We start from the raw sequence: 15,198 nt of genomic DNA on the forward strand, positions 1-15,198 counted from the left end.
ATTACATCAGAGCAGGCTTCCAGCAGAATTCATTAGCTGGATTAGACACACTGTGCCGTGCTCTGGAGCTGGAACGCTGCTCCCGCTGCAGGACAGGCAGCCTCTTGTTATTGGTGGATGTGGGATGTGGGGATGCTGCTCAGAGGCTCGGTTCTCTTCACTTGGAGGGCCAGGAGACCATTCTGACCCAGAGGTGTGGGATTCTCCCTTGGTCCAACACCTGCAGTGACCTGTCCCAACGTTGTCACCTTCAGGGTGCACCTGGCAGCACTTCCCATGGGATGGGATGTGCAGGCAGTCAGTTCCTGGCAGATCCTCAAGGCTGAGCAGTGAACCCCATGCATGGATTTCATTTGCTCCCCATCAGTTTCCGCAGGCATAAGCTGGGGAGAAAAACCAAAAATTGCTGGAGGGAAACTTTTCCAGTCAGTGCTGCAAGCTCCAAATGCCTCGAGCTGTGGGGAGCTCTGCTCTGCTCTCAGGGCATCCCTGTGCCTGGTAGGTGTCAGGGAAGGAGCATGTTCTTTGTGCTAATTTGTTGCTTTGTTTTCCATGAGCTCATTTAATTATAATTAAAACCCAGCAGCTGCTGGGGAAGGAGACTGAAGGCGCTGAGGAGCTGAGTCCAAGTCAGGGAGTGGCTGGTTTTCAGTAGTTGGTTTTCAGTGGTTGGTTTTTAGTGGTTGGTTTTTAGTGGCTGGTTTTCAGTAGTTGGTTTTCAATGGTTGGTTTTTAGTGGTTGGTTTTGAGTCCCTGCTGGGTTGCCCTCAGCTTCCTTTTCCAGGATTATAGAAACCTGGAATAGTTTGGGTGGGAAGTGATCTTTAAAGGTCATCCAGTCCAACCCCTTGCCATGACAGGGACATCTTTAGCTGCATCATGTTGCTCAGAGCTCTGTCCTTGAATATTTCCAGGGAACTGGGGCATCCACTGTGTGCATTATCTGTGTTTGAAATCAATGCTTGCCTGAGCTGCCTCCTGCTTATGTTCTTCTCCTGTGACAGTGAGTGGGGAGTGAAACCTGCCAGTTTGTCATGCAGGTGAGAGACAATGCAAAATTCATCCTCTGCTTACACCATTTGCAGCCTGCCTGGCTCTTTCCCTGTGTATTTATGCTGAAATTTGTTACCAGCTATTGTGAGGTCCCAGCCAGGGCATCATTAAACTCCAGAGATGTGGCTGTGAGTCCAGGGCACATCCTGACACGCTGCTGGATGAGCCCCAAGCAGCCATGGAGGTATCCTGACAGGAATTCTCACAGGAATCCTGGCAGGCAGAGTGTTCACAAGTATCCTCACAGGAATCTCACAGGTATCCTCATGTGGGATGGAGAGTGTGATTAGGCTGCTGCTCTTGGATCCAGACTCAATTCCCAGCTCTCCAGGTGTACAATAGAGACAACAGCACTCTCCGACCTCGCGAGGGTTTTGCAAGATTAATCTATTAAAGATTTAAAGCTGCCAGCTCCCAACTACTCAATAAACCCCTGCTGATAATAGGGAACTGTGTGGGGCTGAGCAAATGTTGATTTTTGTTTTGCTTTAACTTGTGCATTTCCAGGCAAAATAATGCAAAATCCACTTTACTCCAATTGCCTGATTCAACTGATTTACTCCAATACTCTGATTCAACTGGAGATGGGGTTTGCTCCAAAAGGAAGTATCTGAGGGGATAATTTGGGAACAGGACCTGTTAAAGCAACAGGATCAAGGCAGGAAGGGAATGGGGGTAGGGAATGAATGGTGGAAGGGAAACAGGAGAGAATGGTGGAAGGGAAGAAGGAAGGAATGAATGGCAGGAGGGAAAGAATGGTGGAAGGGAAGCAGGAGGGAAGGAATGGTGGAAAGGAAGAAGGAAGGAATGAATGGCAGAAGAGGAGCAGGAAGGAATGGCAGAAGGGAGCAGGAGGGAAGGAATGGTAGAAGGGAAGGAGGAGTGAATGGCAGAAGGGCAGCAGGAGGGAATGAATAGTGGAAGGGAAGCAGGAATGAATGTCAGAAGGGAAGCAGGAGGGAAGGAATAGTGGAAGGGGAGCAGGAAGAAATGGCAGAAGAGGAGCAGGAGGGAGGGAATGGCAGAAGGGAAGCAGGAAGGAAGGAATGGCAGAAGGAAAGCAGGAGGGAGGGAATGGCAGAAGGGAGCAGGAAGGAATGAATGGTGGAAGGGAACAAGGAAGGAATGAATGGCAGGAGGGAAGGAATAGCAGAATAAAAGCAGGGAGGAATGGCAGAAGGGGAGCAGGAATGAATGAATGGCAGAAGAGGAGCAGGAATGAATGTCAGAAGGGAACAGAAAGGAATGTCAGAGGGAAGCAGGAAGGAATGGCAGAAGGGAGCAGGAGGGAGGGAATGTCAGAAGGGAAGAAATGGGAAATGGCAGAAGGGGAGCAGGAATGAATGTCAGAAAGGAGCAGGAAGGGATGTCAGAAGGGAGCAGGAGAGAGGGAATGTCAGAGGGAAGCAGGAATGAATGTCAGAGGGGAGCAGGAGGTACCGTTGACGGTGAGCGTCACCTCCCGCTCCCCCGCGCCCACGCGCGGCACCACGGCTCTGCACACGTATTTCCCGGCGTCTTCCTGGCGCACTGACTTCAGGACCAGCTTGTTCTCATTGCTCAGGACCTGAAAGAGAGGAGGGGACCTTTCAGGTGGGCCATGAGAAGTTACAGACAAAACAATGACCTGAGTCACCAGCTCCTGAGCATCCCCGGGAAAGCAAAGTGGATGAGCCGAAAAGTCTGGCATTGCATGGAAATATCACTTGCTGCTGTTGACCAAAGAATAAAGAAAGACCACAGGTGTTTTGGGGTGGAATTAGGAATCCTCTTCCTATTCATTTGAATTTTTACAAACTCCAGTTTTGTAAGAAGTTCAAGATGCAAGAGAAAAATTTTGGTGGCTGCAGTGGCACAGGCAGAAAAACCTCGGAGAGACCCACACTCCACACTTGCACCTCCACATTCACAGGCACAGGGGAGGCTGCTGGGATTGACTCGGGAATTTCAAGCTCAGAAGTGGTGGCAGAGGTGGCAGACACCTTGGAACAGGATTTGGATACCCAGGGAAATCTCAGCTGGCTCTGGCCAGCCCCCTGCTATGGACTGGCTGACTGTTGCTCCCCTGCCCTGCTGTGCAATGAGCAGCTTTATTAAACCTGGAAAAGTTGAGGGATCTGGCTGAGGCTGTCAGCAGCACTGTGGCACTGCTGGATTTGAAAAAACACATGGCAGATCTCAAACAGAGAATGGTTTCTGGAGCAAACTCCTCCAGTTGCCCTTGGCTTTCTCCCCCAGGGCTCTGCAGGTCACAGCCCATCATGTCTCCGTCTCCTCCTCCTCCTCAGCTGGGTGAGCCTCAGCTGGCACTGCTCCCACAGCTCCTGGAGTCAGTGGATGTAGGGGTTGGATGTGGATCTGGGTCTCCCTGTAGCAAGGTGGGGTCTCAGCCCTAACCTGGCACGAGGCAGAGGCACAAAGGGTCAGATCTCTTTTAAACCCACTGTGTTAGCATTGATTGCAGAGTTAGTCATAAAAACACCTGTGTTTACTTGGCCTCAACCTCTCTTTGGTCTCTGACTTGCTTCCTTTTTGTGAAAAAAGGAGAAAAGAAGGCAATCTTGAGGGACTTCAACCTGGTTCTGAAAACTGAGGGGCTGGGGAAGAAGCAGCCGTGATCCCAGTTCCCACTGGGATGGCTGGGTGCTGATGGCTTCACAAAGCACCATCCTCTGCCAAGATCCCTCTGAATGAATGAAGAGCTCCTTCTCTGACTGCCAGGCTGGGAAAAGAGACTTTCTAACACATCTGGGGGTCACTGTGAGCAGCAGAGACCCCAAGACTGCAGCCCCCCTGCCCTGGCCGTGCCCCTGTCCCCAGAGGTTCTTACCACGCCCGAGCCTCGCTTCATCCAGACGATGGTCAGGGAGGGGTTCCCAGTCCAGGCACAGTTGAACACGGCGTCCGAGCCCAGGTCCACCAGCAGGGACTGCGGCTCCGTGGCCATCCTGGGCCCGACTATGCAGAGGAAACCAGAGTTACTGCAGGGCTGGGCTCTGCCAGCCAGGAACCCCACACCAAACAGGGCACAGGGGTAGATCCTGATGGGCCCCAAATAAAGAAAAGCCTCAGGCAGTGCCTGCTGCAGCTCCAGAGGGATCAGCTCCGTGACACCATGAGCTCACGAATCACGGTCCAACCCAGTAAATAAAATAAGTGCTGTAGCTCAGGATCGCCCCATGACCACCCACAGCTCACAAGGAAATCACAGGTCCAACCACCAGAGCGTTTACAAAGAGCGAGCTGCAGGAGAGCCCAGCCAGTCCTGCCACCCTGGGCAAGTCAGACTGAGCTGTGTCTGCTTCCTGCTGATTCTCAGCAGCTCTGCTGAGCCTGGAAGCCAGGCTGAAGCCATCACGTTACTCACAGTAGACATCCACGGTCCTGCTGATGTTTGTGCTGCCCAGAGCATTGGTGACCTCGCAGGAGACGGGCTCAAAGAAGAACGTGTGGTCCACGATGGTTTCGTAGAAGTCACCGGAGGCTTCCTTTATCACCTGGCCTTTCTTTGCCCACCTGTTGAAGAAAACACAGCATTGTTGTGGTGCTGCTTTGTGTCTCTTGCCATGTCCATGTGTAGCTGTCACAATGCTGGGGGAGCACGCCCAGAGTGCCCCTGACTTCAGAAGGGACATGAACTTGTTCTCAGCATTGTCCCCTTCCCTGGGGATTTAGGGACTACAGCCACAGGTTTTGGAGAGGAGCCATCAGAGAGATACAGACATGTACCCCTACAGAAACCTTTCCAAAAGAAACCAACATTCTATTACCCTGTTTCAGTGGGAATACACCTGATTTTGTAGGATTGTGAAGGACCTCAGTGATGGGAGGAATGGGACATGGAGGGGTGTCTACTTGATGGGGATGACAGTCCCTTCCTGAAGGCTTGCCAACAACACTGCTGGCATCAAACAACACATCAAAACCAGTAAAAACATTTTCTGCTGCCCCCCGCTTTGGCCCTTTTCTTCCTTTTTTTATTTTTTTCTTTCCCCTGTCAAAGAGAACTTTATCCCTTTAAGGCAGCTGAAATAACATTTCCCGAAAAGCCAAGCTGGCATTTGCAACACTGCAACTTGCAAATTGTCTTGGAGAACAAGCTGTCAACTCAGCACTTGAATTAAGCCCTGTTTGCCAAACAATGAGCAAATGTGACCTAATGGGGCACCATCTGGCAACCTGCCACTCGGGAGCGGGTGGGAAAGGCGGAGATGCTGTCAGGCGGCCTGAAACTCCAGCCACTCTTTGGGGAAAGGAAAAAAAGCCTGGGAACAAACATATAATAATTCTCCCCAAACAGGACAGGTAAATTAGAGGGAAGAGGGTTTCCCTGAGGAGTCTCTGCCTTGTTGTTGTGGGGCTGCCCTTCTGGTTGTGCTGGATGGGTTGGGAAGGATGCAGGCACTGGGAGCTGGTCTGGAGAGAGGAAGGAGCTGCGGAGGCTGAAGGAGAGAGAAGGAGCTGCTGAAAGAGCTGCAGAGGCTGCTCCCCACACGGGGCCGGTGCCGTGGTTTGGGGAGAGCTGTCCCTTTCAAGGCCAGCGCATCTGCTCCTGCTCCTCCCAGCGGTCTCCTGCCTCCGTCTGCTTGTTCCTGTCACTCTGCCATGGCTCCCCACTGCTCCAATGCTGCCCCAAAGGCAGCCAAGGACAACTCGAGCGGCAGGGAGCTCCTGCTGAAGGTCCATAGGCAGTGACGTGCCTCAGTGGGGCTGCAGAGAGCAGAATGCTGGTGCATGGCAGGCTGGAGAACACCCTGAGTGCTGCCAGAGCCAATTCCCCGAGCACTGTGAACCTCAGTGCCTCCTGCCAGTGACCTGCTCAGCCTCCCCCGTGGTGACACAGCACTCTGAGAGGTGTTCCCCAGTGGATGGCAGTGATTTGTATGCACTGACCTGCCCTCGCCTCCCATTTATCTCTGCACTTCTAACAGATGCTGACTGGCCACTTCAGCTTCCCTCCCCTGCCTCCCTCGCCTCCCCTTCCAATAATTAATCAGGAGGTGCTGGTTTTATTTCTAGGGCTGCTTTGTGTGTTAATGAGGGAGGTTCTGTATGGAAAAACCTGCACAAATGGAGGGGCAGGTGCTGCTCCCAAGCTCTGAACGGGCAGTGATGCTTTGGTGATGCCTCCCAGAGGGAATTGCAGCCCAAGCCAAGCCTGCAAGGCTGAGCTCAGCATCCTGCCCCCCTGCCTCCCCATGGATCTGCCTTGCCCTGCCACAGGAACTGCTGCCTGCTGTGGGAGGCACCTGCCAGTGCTGTGAGAGCGGCTGTTCCTTGGGGATGGGGCAGCAGAGGGACAGGGACACCTGCTACAGGTCTGGCACCTCCTGCCCAAAGCTTAGCACAGCCTGTGGGATGGAGAGAATGGAGAGAGACACGGTCCTGATGTCTCCCGTTTGGTTTGCTGGTCCAAAAGGCCTGAATTCATATCAGGAACTGCAGAGGAATGAAAGGAAAGAGAGAAGGAAGGTTCTGGGAAGGTTCAGGGAAGGGAGGGAGGGAGGGAGGAAGGAGGGAGGGAGGAAGGGGAGGAAGGAAGGAAGGAAGGAAGAGGAAGGAAGGAAGGAAGGAAGGAAGGAAGGAAGGAAGGAAGGAAGGAAGGAAGGAAGGAAGGAAGGAAGGAAGGAAGGAAGGAAGGAAGGAAGGAAGGAAGGAAGGAAGGAAGGAAATGGGGGAAATGCGGGAAATGCCCCATGCTCTTTGTCAGGAATATTTCTGCTCCATCAAGCTCCTTTTACAATGTTGTCCCTGCAGAGATTCCCAGCCTGGAGCAGTTTTCCAGCCTCTGCAGGGTCTTGTTCTGCCCCTCAGGTGCTCAGGGGAGGTAGCAGGTGCATGAAGCCATTTTTTTCCAGCAGTCAATGGGACAGGGTGAGGCACCAAACTTTGGGGACAATCCAGAGCTTCTCTTGTCCCAGACACTTCCCTGGTGATTTTGCACAAATGCACCCTCCCTGCTGTGCAAAGGACAAGAAGGAGGCTTCAAGATGAGGATAAAAGTGACTTGTGGGGTCATGTCCTTGCACCTGCCTGCAGTTCATCCTCCCAACGTTCCTGGAGACCACCAGGAATTAGAACCAGATGGAGAAGTGTCTGGAGGAGGGTTTGAGCTGGGCAGAGCTCAGATGAGATCCTTCTGGATGTTGCAAAACAGAGAACAAGGTTTCCAAGAGCTGTTTGACATTGCAGCTGCTTGGGAAAACACCTCCCAACAACCGTGGCACGGAGCTTTATGGATTTGCTCAAAACCCATCGCTGCTGCAAAACTGGATTTCCTGATGTGTCACAAACACCAATTTTTTGTGCTTCAGCAGAGATCAAGGTTCTTGCTCCAGTTTTCCAAGCTTAACATGGCTAAATCAATGTGGCTGAACGAGCAGTATGGATCTTTTATAATGTCAAATTGGTTTTTAATAATGGCAGCTGATAACTCTCTTGTAAAGCTTCCTGTGATGAGCTCGTGGACGGCCAGAAGGGTTTTAACTGAGGGTTTTAACGAGCCCATAACGTGCCTTGCTCACCTATTAACCATTGAGTTGTTATTTATAAACAGAACCTGAATAAAAAGGAGCAGAGAAGAGGGGAGGATGGTCCTGCAGCCCCATCTACCACCTCCACTGCTGTGGCTCTCTGTGATTTCTTCCTCCTGTATCCATGGCCTGCACCAACCTGGCTCCCAGCCAGTGCTCCTGGTCCTGCCAGCCTGGAGATCAGGGGCTCCTTTCATTTATGTTGTTCCCTTGAAGGTATTTATAGATTGCAAATGTGCCACCCAGGGTCTGTTCCAGACTCTATAAATTCACCTGCTTTAGTCTCTCCTGGGATGACTTGGCCACCACCTTGCCTGTCACTGCTTGTGCTGATTCCCACCCTTTGCCAGGCTCCAGTGCAGGGGCAGGGCTGGGCAGGGGGCTCCCTGTGCCAGGAGAGGGGTGAGGCTCTGTCTGTCCAGACCCTGCCCACAGGACTGTGTGTGTGTGACTCCCTTGGGCTGTCCAGGCTGAAGGGCAGCACAAGGGGATGCTGTGGGACCTCTCCCAATGCCCCTGAGCCCCTCAGGTGTCCCCACAGGGTGACTTGGAGGTGTCTTCATTTCCTGCTCTCTGCCACTGACAGGCACCTTTGGAGTGCCCAGCTCCAAATTCACCCTGCTCCCATTGGGACCAATGCAGATCACAGAATCATAATCCCAGAAAGGTTTGGGTTGGATGAGACCTTAAAGCTCATCTTGTCCCATGGCAGGGACACCTTCCACTGTCCCAGGTGCTCCCAGCCCTGTCCAGCCTGGCCTTGGGCACTGCCAGGGATCCAGGGGCAGCCCCAGCTGCTCTGGGCACCCTGTGCCAGGGCCTGCCCACCCTCACAGGGAACAATTCCCAATTCCCAATATCCCATCCATTGCTGCCCTCTGGCAGTGGGAGCCATTCCCTTGTCCTGTCCCTCCATCCCTTGTCCCCAGTCCCTCTCCAGCTCTCCTGGAGCCCCTTCAGGCCCTGCCAGCGCTCTGAGCTCTCCCTGGAGCCTTCTCCTCTCCAGATGAGCACCCCCAGCTCTCCCAGCCTGTATCCAGGACAGACGTGTGCAGATTTTCTCATCTTCATTTCTTTTCACTGAACACCATCTCAGTCTGTGTCCCCAGATGGGCATTTCTTCCCCTGTGGGCTGGGTTTCATTCTGTTGTTTCCTTTCTCATATTTGTAATGTGCTTTTGTTTTCCTCTGGCCTCTCTGGAGGGAGTACCAGGTGCCTCCCAATTCAGTATCTTCTGCAAATTGAATTTGCTCGAGTGATGGAAGAAAACAAATTTCAACCAGGAAAGAGATATTTTGATCCAAGTTTCAAAGGGGTTATTACAGTCAGCACTGAAAACCGGTGATTAAAGAATGAACAAAAAATAGAATACCTGCAGTGGGTCCTTTTAACACTGAAGAGGGAGGGAGGAACTTTTCTAAGGAGACATTCTTCAGGGAAATAGCATTTTTCTGACTCCATCGATTGCTTCCCAGCTAAGAGTGCACACAAGCAAATAAGAGAGGACAGTTTGGGATTTGTCAGCTCCTAAACAATGCTGGGGCTTTGTTTTGGTTTTCATGTCTTAATGTTTTTATTTCTTCTGCTCTTGTTTCTGAAGGAAGTCTGCCAAGAGCTGGGATGACACACCTGAGCCTCTTCCCCAGCTCTCAGAGGGATGCTCAGCTGCATCTCCTTCTGCACAGCAGTTCCATCCCTCTTTCCCATGAATCCTGTTTCTGGCTGGGCTGCCAGGCTGGTGAAGCCTCCACAGAGTTCCCCAGTGAGAGCACAGCAAACCCCACTGTCCTAGGGTGATGTTATGATGCTTGTATCCCCATTCATGTGTTCTGTTTATGCTGGGTATTATGTTCTGTGCTTTTAAGACTGGCTCTGAAGAGTGAAAATTTTGTTTGGGTTTTCTTATCAGCCTGGTGGAACACAGAGACGGGCAGTACATGGTGCTGCTTTTGCTTTTTTGCTTTTGCTTTTCGCTTTGCTCTCTCGCTCTTGCTTCTGCTTTGCTTCTGCTTGCTCTTACTTCTGCTCATGAGTTAGTTTAGCTAAACAGTCCAAATTTCTTCCTGGGCTGTTTCTCCTTTCCTTTTTTTCGACCAACTTGAACCTGCTCTGGTCTGGGACTTGGGGAGCACTGAGGTTTTACACCTTGTGGCCTAGCGGGGCCTGCTCTGGGCCGCAGCCTTTCCCAGCACCTGAGGGACTGATAACAGAGTGAGCACCCACAGGAGAGACTTTCTGAATTTGTCATCTTTTTCAGAGCAGTGACAGAGTGGTGTGACCTGGTATTGTTCATTCTGTGCTGGGGGTGCTGTGCCTGTTAAATAAACAGGTTCTTTCCACTTCTCTCCAAGAAATCCTTCTTGAGCCAGTTGGGCACAGGGGCCATGTGGGTTTGCTTTCTGGAGGGGCCCTTTTGGAGATTCTCCCCTAAATTTGCCCTAAACCAGGACACCCACAGGGTGTCAGTCCATGGAGGAGCATTGTTAACATCCCTGCTCATGAATACTTCATCCCTGCTCATGCTCACCTGAACAAACACCCCTCTCTGTCTGCCCTACAAGGGCTTCTAATCCTTCAACACCCAGCATATGGGAACAAACTACCGACTTCCCAGCCCTGGGAAAGCTGTAGGACTCAACAAAATCTTCTTCAGAAAGGTCTTCATCAGGCCACAGCTCCTTACAGCAGCACAGGGACTGCTGGGGAGTAACAGGGGCTGCTGGGGCTCTGAAATGCCCCATCAAGCACTGCACAAATCCACCCTGCAGGTTCTGAGGGAGGATATTGGAGCTGCCAGCAGCTCTGGAGCAGCACTCCTGGCTGCTCTGGTGGCGAATCACCCGGGGAAGTGGAGTGTGTCGTCGGTTTTAATTAACAATGCAAAATAAAGTGGTTGCTTGCCATATAAATCGTGTTTACTAAGAATTACTTAAAATGGATAAATATTTTCTTGGACGCATTTTAATTGCTTAATAAAAGTACCAAGAACACCCACAAATACCTTAAATAAATGCATGGCTCAGGGAAAGAATTAATTAACATTTCATTCCTGGGAATGGCTATTAATTGCTACAAATTGCTCAGAGAATGGATTTTGTTGCTTTATTGCCAGCAGTACCTTCAGTTCCTGGGTGTGATGTGACAATCCCCTCCTCTCACCCTCACAGCAGTGCTGTCCCCAGTGGGATGCCCTGAGCACCACCCCAAACCCTCGAGACCCCAGAGCCTTGCTATCCTCCACAGGATGGATGCTTTGAGGCTGACATTCTGGCATCCTTTGGAGGTCCAAAGGGGACAGGGACAATGGATGGCTCCTGCTGGTGCCAGCCTTGTGAGAAATGATGGAGTGAGGTTCCCAGCCTGAGCAGTGTCATGGTGCCCCCCGCGTGTGATGCATCGCACAAATTATTTCTTTATTACGGGTAAATTTTCATAATGGTGATGTATGGGGCTGTTCCTCTTCTCCCTGCCTAATGAAGATGTGTGGGGCTTGTGTGGCTCCTCCGCCTCCCGCTCTGAGTGTGGGTTCATTTATCAGCAGCAGGCCCTGGGTAACCTCTCCCCATCTGCATTACCCGGCTGTGCCTCCGAGCCTGGGCTCCATCAGCTCAGAGCCCTGACGATTCTCCTGAGCCTGGGCTGGCCCTGCAGCACGGGGCTGGGCTGTGGAACCACAGAGCCAGGCAATTGTTCAGCTTGGAAAGGAGCCCTGAGATCATCAGTCCAACTGCTGACCAGCAGTGCCAAGGTTGCACTGACCCCAAGGTGTCCCCAAGCACCACAAGCACACGGTTATTTGAACACCTCCAGGGATGGTGATGGCACCACTGCCCTGGGCAGCCCGTGCCAATGCCTGACAACCCTTTCCATAAAAAAATCTTCTCTAATATCCAACCTAAACCTGACCTAGGACAACCTGAGGCCATTCTCTCTTGTCCTGTCCCTGTTCCCTGGGAGCAGAGCCTGGCCCCCACCCTGGCTGTCCCCTCCTGTCAGGAGCTGTGCAGAGCCACAAGGGCTCCCTGAGCCTCCTTTTCTCCAGGCTGAGCCCCTTCCCAGCTCCCTCAGCCTCTCCTGGGGCTCCAGCTCCTTCCCAGCTCTGTTCCCTTCCCTGGACATGCTACAGCACCTCAATGTCTTTTTTTGTAGTAAGGGGCCCAAAATTGGACACAGGATTTGAGATGTGGTCTCACCTGTGCTGACTACAGGGGAAGAAAGCACATGGAAAGGTATTTCCTTGTGTATCGTATCCATTGTACTCAAGGGAATGTTTCCAAGCCTCCAGCTCCCATCCTGACAAACTCCATGCACACACAGCTGCAGCAGTGATCACCTCTTCCCAAACCTCTCTATCCCAATTTAGGGATCTTGGCTCCACCACAAAGTGAGCCTCAAGTTCTAATGGTGGAAATGCCACAGCTCAGATGCAGAGATGCCAACTTTGCTCATCTCCTCCTCCCTACTTTTTCCCCATATGTTTTTTATTTTTTTTAATCAAATAAACAAGAAGAAAGATTGCAACCTTTCCCCAAATTTCAGATTTTTACCCCTGACAAGGACATGTTTGGTGTCTGATTGCGCTCACCACGATGCACCAGTTGCTGCTACTGGGGTTGGATTGTTTCTAAACACTCTGGCATTTTGATGATAATAATAACACCTCACTGCAGAGGAAAATTCTGGCTTGATTTTTCATCTCATCTCGGCTCCAGAGCTCCCACTCCTGACAAGCCAGGAGGCTGGGATGAGCCTGATTGCTCATCAGCTGCAGGCTTCAAGGGCAGTGCCTGGGTTTTGCATCTCCTCCTCACCATCAGCAGGTCCCGTGGGTGGGAAAAATCCATGAGGAGCTACTTAGAGCTGCCCAAATCACACCTGAAGATGTTCAATGACAGTTCAGCTGGGGTACTGGAGGAGAAATTAACAGGGACACCCTGGGGTCAGGTCTGTGCTGCCCAAGGCACGGGAACCTGAAAGAAGTGGGGTGAGAAGGTTTCTTTCTCCCAGGTGACACAATTAAAGCCATGCCACCAGTCCAGGCACCCACCATGGTTCATTTTGGGTGAGAAACCAATCAAAACAGCCTTTCTCTCAGCACAGTGATCAGAACAAATTGGCTGCAGAAGCGAGAGGGAGAAGTAAACAAAGCTGTTAACTTGTCAATGACTTGACTGATCAACCGTGGGGAATAGTTGGAGAGGGCTGATGAGCCGTGCAGGTAATCAATGGAGCAGCACTGCCAGGGCTGCAGCTGGGCTGCACAGAGCTCCAGAGACACCCAGGGGTCCCAGAGCCCAAGGGCAGGGCTTGGCCAGGGCACAGTGGGGAATAAACCCTGCCTAAAGGTGCACCCAGCGTGGGCAGAGCGTGTTTGACCTGCGAGGATTAGGGATGCTGGATTGAGCAGCAGGGAGGGTGCCCTGGGTTGTCAGGCATGGTTTGGGGGATTCTATTTCCCATCTGCTAGAGGTGAGGCAGTTATTCTCTGTTCATTGGGCAATTTTATCTATTCCACAACCAATCCTGCCTCCAGGAGATCTCTGCTGTTCATGGCCAGTGAGTGTGGGCGCTTCCCACAGCATTGAGGTGATGCCAGCTGCCAGCAGCACAGACAGACCCTGCCCATGGATCCTTGGCTGCCATGCTGTGCTCTGGCCCAGCCCATGGTAAATCATCACCTCTCAGGTGTTCTCTGATGGAGGCCAGAGATCCAAACCCTGGGGGTGTCTTAGGTTGGAAATGGGGCTGTGTGTTCTATTCACCATCTGTCAGAGCTGGGGCAGTTCTCTGCTGTTCTTTGGGCAGTTCTTTCTTTATCTCATCCACAGCCAATCCTCCCTCCAGGAGATCTCTGCTGTTCATGGGCCATTAATTATTAATTATCTTCTGTCCATGGCCACTGAGTGTCCCTGCATGGCTGATCCAATCCCACCATCCCATGGGGAGATGCTCCGCCCAGGGGAGGAGCCAAGCATTCCTACCTGGATCCAATCTGAGCTTTGGGACACCCCAGCAGCCTTTGCCCCCTGCATTGCCAGAGGAGCAGCTTTCTGCTGCCCTGCATGGCCAGAGGGAGCCCAGGCCCATCTGCAGCAGCCCTGGAGCTGCAGAGGAAAACTCCCCCCTTGTGCAGGATCCCTGCTGCAGCAGAGCCACAGCTGGCACTGCAGGAGGGCTGAGCCCCCATGGGATGGGGCTGGGACACCCCCTGACACACAGGGGGCAGGGACTGCTCTGACTCTGGCAGCCTTCTTATTTTTTTTTTTTTTTTTTGTTTATAATATTGCATTTGTATTTTTCACTTTCCTATTAAAGAACTGTTATTCCTGCTCCCATATCTTTGCCTGAGAGCCTCTTAATTTCAATATTATAATAATTTGGAGGGAGGGGTTTTACATTTTCCATTTCAAGGAAGGCTCCTGCCTTCCTTAGCAGACACCTGCCTTTTCCAACAAAGACTGAGGGGTGGCCAAAGCCCATCCCATTGTGTCCCCCTGGTCCTTCCCTGCACCAGAAGCTGGGAAGGACCCTCGTCCCTCCCTTGGAAGGAAACCAGAGAGGCTGTTACTGGAAAAAGCTGGGAAAGCTGTTACTGTTTCAAAGGGAAAGCATCAAACTTCATGGACTGGATGATTCCTCCTGCAAATCGAGCTGTTTTCGTGACAGATCAAAACAAAATGCAGATGCTTTAGAAGTGCTGTTTTAATCCTGCTGTTTAAAATACCCCCTCCTCCTCCACCCCATCAATGACAGGGCTGGGCACCAAACCTGTCCCCATTAATCCCTGTTTGGCACTTCTCTTGCCACTGTGGATGTTTTTCTGCCCCTTTCCTTTCACAAATTCACCTTCTTTCACAAGAACTCCTTCTCCCTCTAAGGAGAGGACCTCAGATTTAAGAATCTTTGGCCCCAGAGCCATGAAATCATATGAAAATTGTACTTCTCCCCCCAAGTTAAATGATGAACACTAAATACCTCATTTTAATGTATGCAGAGAAAGTTTAAAACCATTCAGGCTATGACAGCCAGCTGCCAAAACTGCTTATCCTGGGGAAACACTGGGGCTGTGAGTCACCCCCCAGTCCTGGATGAGCTTGGAGGTGTCACCTCTCCTCGGGGAGTTTTCTACCCCTTTGGCAATGATGCTGCATTTCATTTTTCCTGCCTACATCATCTTGACTTACCCAGCCACACAATAGACATGACTAATAGCTTAACTATTATTTTGGGTAATCCAATTTCATCACGTGGTCTGTGTTTTCTCAAATCGTTTAACAGGATTAGTCCTTTCTGGGGTCTTCCTACCCCACTCCACCCCCGTAGCAGAATGTCTTTAGCCCAGATTTATGGATGCTGGCATCTTGAGGAGCTAATTCTCTGCTATGTTTATCCTCCTCCTCAGTGCAAAGTGAGTCCTGGTGCTGTGAAGCTGCTGGAACTTGCCTTTCCCTCTATTCCAGTTCTTATTTTCCACCTGTGCTTGAGGCCTTTGCAGCTTTACACCTCGATGTGAAATTCCTTTGAGACTGGCAGGAAAAAGATGATGGTGAATGGAGACAGAAACTCAGAGGTCTTCATCAGAATAAGAAAGCTGCTCTTGGGATCTTGAAA

At 51.4% G+C, this 15,198-nt stretch overlaps 1 protein-coding gene across 3 annotated transcripts in view; it reads right to left on the bottom strand.

Annotated features, from left to right (window-relative positions):
- KIRREL3 (kirre like nephrin family adhesion molecule 3) overlaps positions 1–15,198 on the bottom strand; it is a 408,049-nt gene that overhangs the window by 23,915 nt on the left and 368,936 nt on the right. For all 3 annotated transcript variants that reach the window (XM_064732218.1, XM_064732217.1, XM_064732219.1), the window contains 3 exons: positions 4,421–4,569; positions 3,884–4,011; positions 2,494–2,620 (listed from right to left, as the gene is read on the bottom strand). In XM_064732218.1, the coding sequence (XP_064588288.1) occupies positions 2,494–2,620; positions 3,884–4,011; positions 4,421–4,569 (404 nt within the window). The remainder of the gene's footprint in view (positions 1–2,493; positions 2,621–3,883; positions 4,012–4,420; positions 4,570–15,198) is intronic.

The sequence above is a fragment of the Zonotrichia leucophrys genome, chromosome 24 (assembly GCF_028769735.1).
Source record: "Zonotrichia leucophrys gambelii isolate GWCS_2022_RI chromosome 24, RI_Zleu_2.0, whole genome shotgun sequence".
In the NCBI taxonomy this organism is placed as follows: Eukaryota; Metazoa; Chordata; class Aves; order Passeriformes; family Passerellidae; genus Zonotrichia; species Zonotrichia leucophrys.